Source organism: Pollicipes pollicipes, unplaced genomic scaffold, assembly GCF_011947565.3.
Source record: "Pollicipes pollicipes isolate AB1234 unplaced genomic scaffold, Ppol_2.1 Scaffold_1600;HRSCAF=1878_pilon_pilon_pilon, whole genome shotgun sequence".
Lineage (NCBI taxonomy): Eukaryota > Metazoa > Arthropoda > Thecostraca > Pollicipedomorpha > Pollicipedidae > Pollicipes > Pollicipes pollicipes.
In genome coordinates, this window is record NW_023595962.1 from 1,864,591 (window position 1) to 1,877,421 (window position 12,831).

Below are 12,831 nucleotides of genomic sequence, written 5' to 3' on the forward strand. Positions count from 1 at the left end.
TGCTCCAGGTACTGGTACCCGGAGGCTTTCGTACGACGCCGCAGCCGCGAGTCGTCGCGCAGTCGCGAGCGCCTACCGGACTGGGACGCCGACCTGGATGACCTAACTGACGCGCTGAGCGAGCGCCGGCTGCGCACCCACCTGCTGCGCCGCTGGCTGGACGGCGGCGGCGGCGTCGGCGGCGGCAGGCCGGCCTCGCGCTGCCAGTCTGTGTGGGACCTGAGCGACTGGGGCGGGCCGGCGCGCGCCGCCGACGCCCCGCCCAACCCCAACCTGACCCGCCTGCTCGACCAGGAGATGAAGGAGGCGTTCTTCGAGGACGCGCTGCTGGGGCTGATGGAGCGGCGCCGGCGGCGCGGCCGCGGCGAGCCCGGCGCGGGGCCGCCGCCGGCGCGCTCGAGGTCACTGCTGGACCTGTGTCGGCCCAGTCACGCGGAGCTGGTCACCACGCACACGTACGACTACGACCGGACGCCGCCCTACCGCTCCAGTCACGTGACCAGGTGCGTGCCGCCGCCGGGGGGGGGGGTAAAGGGAAGGGGGGGGGGATGTCGCGGCTGGAGCCGGTCTAGAGGCCGTCGGCTTGAAGCGGCCGCGCGTAGAGCTCGCACGAGGGTATATTAAGGCAGAGTTCGGTCTAGCTGACACGTCGCGTAGATGTATGAGCCTCCTGGGTAGCCTGACGTAGATCACGTGGCATGACATGCATAGATGCACGCTTTACCAGCCATGGTAGAAGTGGGCCCTGGCTTCTCGTGTCCATGCGACGGAAGCGGTTTATGCGTGGTGCCGACTCTTAGCTTGCACCGCAATGCAAGATTTGTCTCCCTTCGCCAACCCATATTTAAAATATGCATGAATGCTCGTCTTATCCCAACCAGCGACCACGGGCATGTGAATGTGAGCTAGTTTGAAACCATTTGGTAAATTTCATCGAAGCTGTCCTGTTTCAGCCCGGGAGCCGGGACCAAACCCACAAGGTAACGGCAGCTTGCGTGAGCAGTTATGTTATTGCTGTGAAAGTTTAGGAAGTTTTCACTTTTGTGCGTAGTTTTGAGATCAGATGGCCATACTGAACACCGAGAAACACTCTCAAAGCGAATCTTTAAGACAGTATTTTAAGCAGGTCTTCATCTACTTCTGAGCTGGAATGGCGATTGTGTTCGGGCCCATTACATACCGTACCACGTAGCGAAAGAAGAAGCGTCCTATGGCCAAGCACGAAACGCCGACACCGGCTAACAGCCATTACCGGCCATTGATTGGTTGGATGTGACGTCATGCAAACATGACGCAACCCGATCGAGTTTCTGCTGTCCCGCAAGCACGACACGTCCAGCAGTTTTGGCAGGCAAATAGCTTGCCAGCATTCAGCGTAGGCGGTCTAATAGTGTTTTCTTCTTTTCTGATATGCCCCGAACGTGAAGGGTATCTGTGAATTGCGATGTGTATGTGATCAACATTTTGATTTTCGCCGAGAGATATGTGTACTGGGCCCGGCTTCCGCCAAATGTCTAACTACCTCATACATCGACGAACAACATCGAACCGTTGAAGTTGTATCTGCGCGGTCAGATCGGTGGAATTTATCATGGCAATGCTTGAGATTGTGGACTTTACATGCACGGCGTTTCTAAAGATGTGCATTATGCAACTCAGAAATATCGAATAGCGCTGAATAGCGAACAGAAAACAACAGTGTTGCTTTCTCTCGCACCTCCAGCTTCATTGCAGGCCAAGCAGACCTCGTAACCTCTTTGGGCGTTTCACTTAGCGCAGAACTGCAGGTGGGAGAGCTCATCCAGCGTAATCAGTGCGTAACCAGGTGGTAGAGCGGCTGAGGACGTCGCAAAACGCGTAACATTATTAACGGACGGTCCGACGCATTACCACCTCGGTTAATACCATACAAAGATGGGCTAGCATGGCATCGCAGCATCACCCTTATCCAGTAGCATAACGCGTGCGCTCATCGCCGCAGGTACCAGCACCAGGGCCGGACTGACCCATTCCTACCGCCCGGGGGCAGCCTGTCCTACGCTCCGCGCATGCGCTGTCGGCGAGCGCAGCCGCCCAGCGACGAGCCGGCCGTCGCCGAACAGATTTACAACGAGTACCAGGTCGGAGGTCGCGGGGGAGGGGGAGGGGGTGTTTGTGAAGGGGAGATCGACAAAAATGCACACGAGAATGTGACGATGATGTGGTGGCTGTGGTTTCTGAGGACAAAGACAGCGTGGTCCTTCTCGACAAGGAGTGCAGGGGACGGTATGGCTCTGGAGATGTAATTGAGATGTTGGGTCTTGAAATATTCGAGATGTAAATGCTAGGGGGCAGGGGAAATGTCTCACAAGTTTCTCAAAAAGCATTTCTCCCCATTTTTGTCCATACAATACACGGCTCATGCCTTTTATTAAAAAAAGCAATGTTTGGGTTTCCAAATACCAGCTGGATCCCCCAATCCCCCAATTGCAGCAGCAACAGCACCTCTTATCGCGGGTCATGGGTCACGTGTTTCCGTTGCCTTCTTGAGGCCACGTATGACGGCCGTGTCTCCAGGAAAAGCTGGTGGAGCGTTTGGACCGGAAGGCAAACGGATCCCTGAGGCTGAACAAGCCGAAGCGCGAGCTCCCAGCAGAACCACGTGACTTCGGGGTCGTCGAGCAGGTCAGAACGGTGACAAAAGTATTTTTACACGTGGCACGCGCGAGGACTCCTATAAGGCGTATACAAACGTCACGTTTCTTCAGCATGTTTATTTTGAGTATCTATCTCGATTTGTCGATTGTATTTATCAACAGGTCTATGAATCCGTGTAAAATGTTTGACGAGGGGAACGTGCCCTTGCTACCGCCTCCGCTGTTTGAATGCGCTTATTAATTTGGATCATCGTATCATTACCTTGTAACTCCAAAGTTGTGAGAAATGGCTAAATGTAGGTGTCGTGCCGGCCCCCTGATGCACTGCAACATTTAACGCACTCTCGTCGTATTGACGTGTGCATGTGTGCGAAGATATCACCCGAATGCAATTTCTCACCTGTTACTGTCTCTATGAAATGCGACAAGGTTAAGGAAGGCCAGATACATATATAGAACTGGGCAGAGAGCCCTCAAAAAGTATAAGCTTATGCTATTGAGCCATCATGAGCCTTAGATACCTGCCACTAGCTGAATTGAAATGCCAAATTTGGAACGATATTCAACATTCAGCAATACCGCTGACTGGCGCTTTCACATGCTCACGCCGTGCTCACCGTCACTCCGCCGTTCTCTCACATGTTCATCCCGTCCTCACCGTCACACCGCCGTTCTCTCACATGTTCACCCCGTCCTCACCGTCACACCGCCGTTCTCCAACATGCTCACCCCGTCGTCACCGACACCCCGCCGTTCTCGCTCTCCACTCCCGCCCCGTCTCTCGTCTGGCGTATCCAGACTGCACGAACATGCGCCTGTGGTCTCAGGACCTTGAGGGGCCCACCCAGCTTCAGCACCAGGACCAGGACCGGCACCAGCACCAGCACCAGAACCAAGACCTGGACCAGGTGCTCCTGTCGGCAGGTCCGTCAGGAGTTCATGGGCCGCGTGCAGGAGCGCAAGGACAAGTACGGCGCCGACTGGGACCCACGGGAGCAGGAGCAGGAGCAGAAGCAGGAGCCGGCGCCCGTCAGCTTCAGGATCGAGGGCACGGCCGACGGCATCAGCGAAGCCATCGCGGACGACGTCAAGTACTTGCTGCAGCAGGACGGTGAGTGCCGGCTGTTCGGGACAACTGGGCTTTGGCGCAGAAGGGCCGGGTTCGAATCTCGACCGCGGCTGACCTTTCTGGGCGAGGTTGCGATCACCGCAGTTGCCGTGGTGCAGTGCAAATGCCTTTGAGAAGTGGTGTTTGGGATTCTCCATTGCGTGCCGAGATAGCCGGCTGAATTTTCCATCGGGAATTTATGACATTGCCGGAACGCTCGAACGAAAACAAGCATGGCGGATAATTTTGGATTTTTTGAAGGGAATGTCCCACGTCTTGGAGAAAAGATGTAGTGCTAGTGGTTTTTACCGCGGGGCGTTGCGAGATGAGAAAAACAGTGAAAGATCATCCACAAGCGAAATAACAAGCCGGCGTAAGTCTGCAAGCAAACTTAAGCTGGGACAGTGTGACCCAAAAACCGAACACCATGAAACAGCAGCCATGACTCTCTAATCATGCGCATGTGCTGTCGGTCAGTGTTTAAACCTCTATTTCACTGCATCCCATCTTTTCCTATGACGAGCTGAGTTTGACGCTTGTTAGCTTGTGATCATTGGGGCTTTACGTAAGACGACCCCAGCTGCTGAGGTTATACGGCGTCGCCTACCTTTCACCCTGGTCGAAACAGCGCCCACCGTCCGGCATAAAACCCTGTGCCTCTACTTTCCCAGGTCCGCATCTTAACCATTACACGACCGGTATTCCTGCGTTTGATACGTGACGCGTTCCTAGTCTTTAACGACAGGAGTGCGACGACATATGTCTGGCCTGACGCCGCTGCCCAAACGGCATGACGATGGTTAAAGCGGGCGAAGCGGGCAGCCCAGCTGGAGTCTAGACATGTTAAGGCTTGAAATGAGTCTCCGAGCACTTAACGTTAAGGTCTTCGCGCAGCGACGTTATGAATCACGCATATACATGACCCAGCTGCGTAAAATGCGCGGCCGAGCCGTTGAGCAATGTCTTTCCGACCGGGAGTTATTATGACAAGACCTTAAATTAGGTACGGAATGCTACGTTGGGCTGGGGTGCACCGTGCTGTCGCAAACGACAGCCGTCTTGCGTGAAAAATTTCCGTTCACCGCTAGGGTCATGCGTTGTGTACTTCAAGCGGTTGGACAAGTAGATGAATATGACTATTTGCAGGATAAATAGGATATTTGGGCGACGTTTTTCTCTTTCAAACTGTGCCCAGCTACTTTCATGCAATAATTTATTTCCGTCCACGACCTCAGACCAATGCTCCGCACCCCCCCCCCCCGCGTCTAGACGCGCTGGGGCCGCCCCTGCCACCGCGCCGGTGCGGCCAGGGCCAGTCTCTGCTGTGCCTGACCGATGGCTTTGAAGGCGCCGGCTCCGACCCGCGGGACCCCCGCGGGTCTCGACCGCCAACTGGGGCGGCTCTGTTCGCGAGCCACGCTGGCGTGGCGACAGAGCTGTGCTCCCTGGGGGGGGGGGGGGGGGAGGATTGGCGGCGCGCGGGCTGTCATAGAAATCCACAGGTTGCTGCGGCCGATCGAGAAGCAGTGCGACCGTTGCAAGGTGGTCGTTTTCTGACAGACTGAGTGAGGAGACTACACCGCGTATACGTGATAAGAACATAGCCAACTTCGCCTCAGGCTCTAAAGTAAACTGCTCGGGGTTCGGGTGATCGCCAATATCCATCACTCCAGAGGTGGCGCTGGCCTCCGCCCAACAAAATCCATAAAAAATCGACATAACACGGTGTCGTCTGATGCGTTGCCCACCTGATGCCTCGAAGATCGGACGGTGGTATTGTTGGCACGCCGCCTGGCGCAGGGTGTTTTTGGCGCGCCGTCGACAGGGCGCGCCACCCACGACCGTTTTGGCGCGAAGCCAGCGCGCCGGCCGAATGCGTGCCCTGCTGACCCGGCGTCGCGGGCAGCTTGACAAATCAGCTGATCATTAGTCGTCTGGGCGCGCGTGCCGGCTGCGGTCATTTATTATGCAGGCCATCACGAGTTTTCCGCGTCGCGGAAGAGCCCTGACAGAGTTTGCACGTGCCGCAAGATGAATGAGGCCTAACCGTGCCGCGCGCGAACAGGCGGCCAGGCGCCTCCAAGACCGCCGGAGTCGGCCATGTATTGCGTTGCGCATTAGGTGTCTTTCTTGGCCCCGCTACCCCTGGTTACGCACTGGTCCCGCTTAGTGAGATCTACCTGCGGGGGTGTCGCTTTGTAAAATCGGTGGAGGCGGGGGGGGGGGGGGGGTGGGGGGGGGGGGGGGGGTGCTGAGCCGTTAAAGATGGCCTAATTTGCCCCAAATCCTGATTTCTCCCCGGACTTCGGTCACTTTGATTTTTGTTCCTTAGTTTAAAAGATCGGGCGGCTCCAAAATTGCTTTGATGATCAGGAATGAGTCCCCATTTGAAGTCTGCATGATAGCTATAATGATGTATGATGAAACTATTGATACTGAAGAGTTTCGACTACTGGTACACAAGCAGTTCAGCTACTGAAACATTTTGGTGACCAAATAAAATTCCCTTTTTGCTCATATACATTGGGGGGACTCAGAAGAACGTTGAGGAACTCCCAGTTTTTGGGGGAGGGAGGACGCTCAGCTCCAGTAAGTATATAACATGGCACCCGTACCCACTTGGCCAGACTGTTCGAGCGTTTTTTAAAATGTTTCTTTGCGGTCTGGAACTACATCTGCGTGCAGCGTCACGCTGTCCAAAGCTATCATCCTTCCTAGCACGCTTTGGTTAGGCTTCATTACCCAACTCAGGCTTCAGCTCTCCCCCCCCCCCCATCCTTAGAAAGTGGGCCAAATCTGGGGAGAAACCTGTTTGTGGGCAAGGTAGATCGACTCATTCGTCACCGCTCAGTCCCCCCCCCCCCCCACCACCACCCGTTCTGTGAAGCCACGCCCCTGCCGCATGGGTGCAAGTCTTTAAGACCTGACACCCAGTGCACCGAGTAGCCTGAGTTCAGAACTGTTTGAAGGTAAGCATGAACCAGCCGGGGTCCTGGGCGCGCGCCTGCCACTGCGCGCGACTGGCGCCGGCAGGTCGTGTGAGGCGTGACCCCAGACAGCCGGGGTCGACGCCACTGTCTATCTGAGCTCCGTGCGTCTCCCTGGAGAGATGCACGGAGCTCGTGCATCTCCCTGGAGAGATGCGCGGAGCTCAGGAGCGAGGCGTCGCACGGTGAGACCTGCGAGTCCCGAGATACAGAACAGCAGCCGAGAGCTGTCCAGGCGGTGGTGCGGACTTCACAAATTTCCGGTCTCATCGCGTGACGTTTGTTGCACGCAACACTGGATTCAGGCGGGACAGCGGATTCTGCCGCATGTTATCATCGCGCATTGGGAAACCCTATCATCATCGTTACTGTTGCGGAGTAGTCGATGTAGAAGTAGTCGTCGGAGAAGAAGTCATCGATGACAGCTCAGGTCTAAAGCGATGCGACTGAGAGCATTTAGCGCGCTATTCAGAGCGTGTTATGGCGATGTGTGCCCGGAAGGTGCGGTAAACCGTGGGAAAACTGCGCTTTATGTACCAGCATTCCCATTAGTGGCACATAACTCACGGCACCTGTGGCAGCCGCCCACGGCAAGCAGAATGCCGCTCGTCACCATTGCTAAACCATGAATCGGCCGCGTTTTGTGCACGCCACAGTTCAGCTATTTTGATAAATTGGCGTGGCGAGTATCTGCGAACCCCGCCGCAGGAGCGCGCTCAGTTTTGCCAGGCGAGGCAACATGAGATATTTTGATGTGTCTACAAAGCGAGGAGGCTAGCTAGGACCTCGCTTAGGTTTTTGGTGTTCGTTAACGGGCGGAACCCCAGATCTGCCCACTCTGGGGGTTTCGATGTCGAAGTCGAGGGCCAATTTCGGCCATTCATGGTCTCTGGAGTGGGGCATCAATTGTCCTAGGAACATCCAACCGAGGTAGCGGCCACGTGCTCGTAGACTACCGCTGCATGCTATTTAAGCATGAGCTTCGGCCCACACAACATGGTGTCAATGGTACACTTGCAACCCAACCCACAAAATAGATCAGACTAAGCCAGGGTAGCTTGACTTGTCTAGCTAAACTCGGCCGCCTGTCGGAACCCCCCATACATTGCCGCCTGAGCGCGCCCCTGCGCGCGACGTGACCTGCACGACCTGTCCGCCGGGCGCTGCTGACCCAGATGACAGACTCGCGCCGGCGTGGCATCCCACTGCGGTCGACCGGCAGCGGACAATGCGCCGCCGGCCATTCAACCGTCATGGCTTCCGGTCACGTGATGATCGGGCCGTGATCCTCCGCTCAGCGGATCCCGGTTGTGCCGCTGCCGCGCGGTGCGCCCACCTGGCGCTGAATCGTGCGGCGACGGCGTGGACGGCTGGCCGCGCGGCCCGGCACACACGTGAAGCGCCCGAGGCACTGCGTAAGTAGCCGCTGGGTTATGGGCAGCTAGTGGCATTCGGCTTGTTGCAAGATTGGGATGGCGGTCCAGCACAGACCGTTCTTTTCTCGTGCTTCCACGACTACTGGTACGTCAGATGGGCTCTTTGATCGATGTCATAAAGCACCAGATGCTAGTTTGGTCCATAGGACATGTCCTCACAGCCATGAGTAACGCCACGTCTCTGAAGAAAGGGGAGAGAACCAGTGTGTGAGTTAATGAAGCTGGCGTACAGAAAAATGCCTGACCTAAAAATAGAATTCTCGGACGAAAAAAAGTGCAAACGAGTTTACATAATGAGGGTTGATTCCTCTCATCTCACCATTTGCAATCTGGCCATTTGGAGGGAGGGAAATGCTACACCTGTGCTGATACTGTCTCCATTGGCTAGTTCAGCATTTGAGAGGGTTGATTTGTATATCAGCTAACTTCACTTAGAACATATATTACAGGTTCAAGGTGTATGACTTAAAATCACACTGCGATCATTTGTGAATGAAAGCTGAGCGAAAAGCAAACGATTTAAGCACCGGTATACCCAAGCATTCGGTGCCGGCTTTCACCCACCGGCAACTATTGGCAAAGATGCTTCTGCTGACGAGGGCTCCGGCTGTATTCTCACACACTAAACGCGAGTTATGAATAAAATGTGAGGGACGTTTCACGATGGCTGTTATCATCTGGGAGATGACTCACGCTCACCGCGCGTCGGGTTGTCACATCTTATCGCCGACCGATACCCTATCATCTGCGGGACAGTCTCTAGCAGACGACAGACAGTCTCTGGCAGTGGTGTCGGCGTGTCGCGCACGTGCCGTTTGTCCATTCGGACCCCCTGGCGCAGTTTGTCGCAGGCTCGCCAGGTGGTTGGCGGCGGGAAGACACATTGTTTATTGTCGCGGCACGACGCGATCCCTTCCGCTCTGCTGTCCGCTGCGGTGGGAGATGGCGGCTTGTCTGGCGTTTTATTTGCGATCTGCTTGATTCGACGAAATGCATGACGCCTGGCTCGTACAGATGTTGGCGCCAGGCTACCGTCAAGCCAAAGGCAGACAGTGTGAGCGTAACAGGGCTTTGTAAACTGCGGCCTACCTCCCCTCAACGTAGCTGTGGCTCTAGTTTAACGGATAGTCTTGCCTTCCGTCTTGCCAGCCAGTGAAGAACACCACGGGTATATTTGTGCCCTGTCGCGCGGCGATACGGTACTCGTCCCCCCCCCCGTGGACTGACCCCTCGGGCCAGATACCAGTCGATGCTCTTATAGCGGTCGGCCCAATTAAAGCACGCATTTCATAGCTTAAATGTGTCTGGTGGCGGTCGATTATATGATTATGATTATGATAACGATTAGCATCTTTCTTCAAACAATCGTGATGCCTTGCAGATGCTGGGTATTTGGCATCGCCAGTGACCCGCGGCAACGGGTGCCTTTCACACCAGTTAGCTGAACAGCACGTCGTGCTTCGCAGTTTTTATGGCCTGGCCTTCCTTCTCATTCATGTGAAGGTGCCAGATACGTTACACGCTCTCACTGTTCTGCTCCGTGCATACCTCACACCGATCTGTTGCGCGCGTGCTTTGCACCGTTTTATTTTTTCCTATATCTTTTGGCTTGGTCATATTTGATGAATCTCGAACATCCTAACCTTTGCAATTGCGCCATTTTATTAAACGTCATTGATCGCTCCGGCTCCTTCAAAATATTGATGGCTGATGATAATCATAATAAGGGTAGACAGGCGTCATATATCAATAATTTCCCTACTTGCGTTCATCATTGGATGCTGGCTTGCGTGCTGAGGACACGTTGAGCACTCAGCCTTGCTTTACATTACGGATTAAAAGTAAAGCAATATAAAACCGTAGGCGTTGAGATAAGAGGCATACGTCATAAAAAGGAACACAAACATGAACGACGAATGGCACAGCTGACGCGAAGCGTTCCCGGATGTTCTATAACGTGAGATATAGAGCCTAGCAGTGTCGCCTGATTTCCGGACGGCATTCTTGACCCTAAAATCACGTCTGTGCTTACTGGATCTGCAATTCACAACATTCAGGGTTGATCGCAACATGCAGAATCCTCGGAGTCCGCTAAAAATTCCCACGCTCGCCGGTGCACCGCTGCTTTAACCCGCGTCGCCCGGCACTGTTCCGCATTTGACGCTTGTTCGCAATGTAAAAGCCAGTGAGGCGTTTCAAGCACGCGCGTCACTTCCCGAATGGGCGTTAGTGTCGACGCCTGGCCGACACGGGAACGCTAACGAGCCGACAGCAGCGTAAAAATACGCCCGATCGACTCTTTTTCGGCGGCCGGCGAGCCATCAACACCGCTCATCAGGGTCAACGAGACAAAAACGACGCGACGCGCCAAGCGCGGCGTGTGACGCCCGATGACCGCCAGGATTAGTCACGGGCGAGACGAAGTCGTCTAGCGACGCTGTCAAACACATGGGCACTGAAACACCGAAAGTGACTAAAACTCCGCGCTTGTTCGGCGAGCGACTTGCTTCAAATTCGGCAACTGTAACGGGATCGACGAAGACCTCGCGGGGGTGACCTTCGACTCAGTATTGCAAAACGTGAGCGAGCATTGCTAGCGGCCACCATTAACTGATGAGTACTTGCTTAACTGCATGGCGTATATGCTAAGACAGGGTTGACATGCTTAAGTAAAGAGGGAGAGCTATTGCGAAATCGATGCAAATTCACTGTCGGAATGCCTCTTTTTGTGAGACTTGCCTGCTTAGACTTACTTCAAGTTGGTCTTAGTCAAGTCAAGACTTAGTCAAATTGGTCAAGTTGGTTGTACTTACTTCAAGTTGGTTGGTCAAGTTGGTTGGTTAAGTTCAAGAGGTATCTAGCCGCCAGTCGAATCAGGAGGGAAAACATTGCCTAGATTGTTGAGTGTGTTTGTGAGGAACATTATTCACATAGATAAAGCAGTAATAATGGCGTTATTCCCCGGAGAAAAAATGACAGGAGAACGGAGATACGGATCCGTACTCTTCTGCTATTCGTTTCAACAAAGGCATGCTACCGAATTATCAATGCATCTATATCTCCATTCTCCGCTTTTTCTCCGAGGAATAAGGCTATTACTACTGTCTTATCTGGGCAAACAATGGTGGAGAACAATTAGTCTGCCGCATTCGCCAAAAGTGGAGAATGGGGCGGACCAAATCAATCAATTATTTCCTTTTCCCTACATCATATCAGCGCAAGTTTTGTTTTCCCTACATCACCTCAGTACCCGCACTAAACTTTTGTGGGAAGTCAGGAACTTACTTTCGTCGTCAGGAAACAGCCTTAGAGAAACCCATCACTCTTGGCCGCAAGCTTTCCAAGCCATGATTTCCGAGCCGCTCTCACCTGAGGTAGGCCCGTTCGGCAAGACGTGCCCTGGCAGCCAGCCAGCGTGTCGTCCCAAAATATCGACACCCCTCCTCTGATATTTCCTGCGGCTCGCTCAGGGTCAGATTTGGCCGACACCGCAAATAGCTGAGCAGAGCCGGGAGGGAAGAGGAAGAGAGCGAGAGAGAGGGAGTGAGGGAGAGAGCATAGCATGATATACGACTGTGCGAATAGGGTTATGCTTCTGTTAATGATCATGATTTGTTGGGGCTCGAAGTGTGCGTCCGGTTGCAAAAAGCTTAATTCTTCAAGCTTCAAAATGTTGCCGAGGCTTGCTTTAAGACTGTACACTTTCCTAAACCGCCGTGCTTTCTTTCTGAGGGCTGCGTTCTTTGGGAATTATGTTAGGCGCACATCATGGCCTTTCCGTGTTTTCTTTGCCGTTTTTCTCCTCGAACCCAAACCACCGCTGAATGCACAGCGATCCAGCTGATTTGTTTGGACTACGGTGGGCATTAAAAACGGCTCGTGCCGCGGACAGGCGGCTCCTTTCGCCCGAGACCAGTGCCAGCGGGATTACTGGCGCCCGTAAAGATAGCTGCCTTCCCTGTCAAAATATATTTGCCGAGCGGTGATCAATTATGACCAAGTGCCGCCCGTAATTTAGGAAGGCCTGCAAACCTTCAGACGAAACCTGTCAGCGCTGACATGTGTTGCTTCAACAATTGCCAAAAACTACGGCTGCCGTGTGCGTGATGTTTTTCCTGTGCGAATCCGTTGCCAGCCAGCTGAGGCTCCGCCACTGCGGGTCGCCAGAGAAGGCCTTCTGGGGGAAGGGAATACTGGAACTGGAAACCCGCGTCAGGGCGTGGGAGCTGTTCGCGCGGACCCCCGACGCAGGCCCACGCCAGTTTAGGAAATCAGGGAATTTGATAACAGGGGCGTCGGACCCCCCCCCCCTCCCTCCCAAAGCGGATGGGCCTTCCGGTCACGTTAGCTTTAGCACGTCTTATTTTTAGGAGAGGTAGGCGGACAGCACCCTCACCCCATACCCCTGCGTTTTCGCCAGTGACAACGCCTGACACTTACAGGGGGGGGGGGGGGGGCACCGTCCAGGGAGTTGAGTTCATTCGTTCTAGTTGTGTTGCTACAAAAGACCTCTGTGATGTCCGATTAGTCGCGTCTAGGTTTTTAAAGATTACTAGATTGCGTGGTCTGGATGATGGATGTTGCGCTTCCTCATGCAGTAAAATCCCTGACAATCTTCAGAACAGAGCATGACCTGGTTTTCTGCGTCCGCTCGTACTGATCGG

General features: G+C 54.3%; 1 protein-coding gene across 4 annotated transcripts in view; it reads left to right on the forward strand.

The window, feature by feature from the left end:
- The window catches only part of LOC119091433 (vinexin), an 80,424-nt gene that overhangs the window by 879 nt on the left and 66,714 nt on the right, over nucleotides 1-12,831 (forward strand). For all 4 annotated transcript variants that reach the window (XM_037214229.1, XM_037214252.1, XM_037214236.1 and 1 more), the window contains exons 2-6: nucleotides 9-503; nucleotides 954-980; nucleotides 1,982-2,120; nucleotides 2,557-2,664; nucleotides 3,561-3,747. In XM_037214229.1, coding sequence (XP_037070124.1) covers nucleotides 298-503; nucleotides 954-980; nucleotides 1,982-2,120; nucleotides 2,557-2,664; nucleotides 3,561-3,747 — 667 coding nt within the window. In that variant the 5' untranslated portion in view covers nucleotides 9-297. The remainder of the gene's footprint in view (nucleotides 1-8; nucleotides 504-953; nucleotides 981-1,981; nucleotides 2,121-2,556; nucleotides 2,665-3,560; nucleotides 3,748-12,831) is intronic.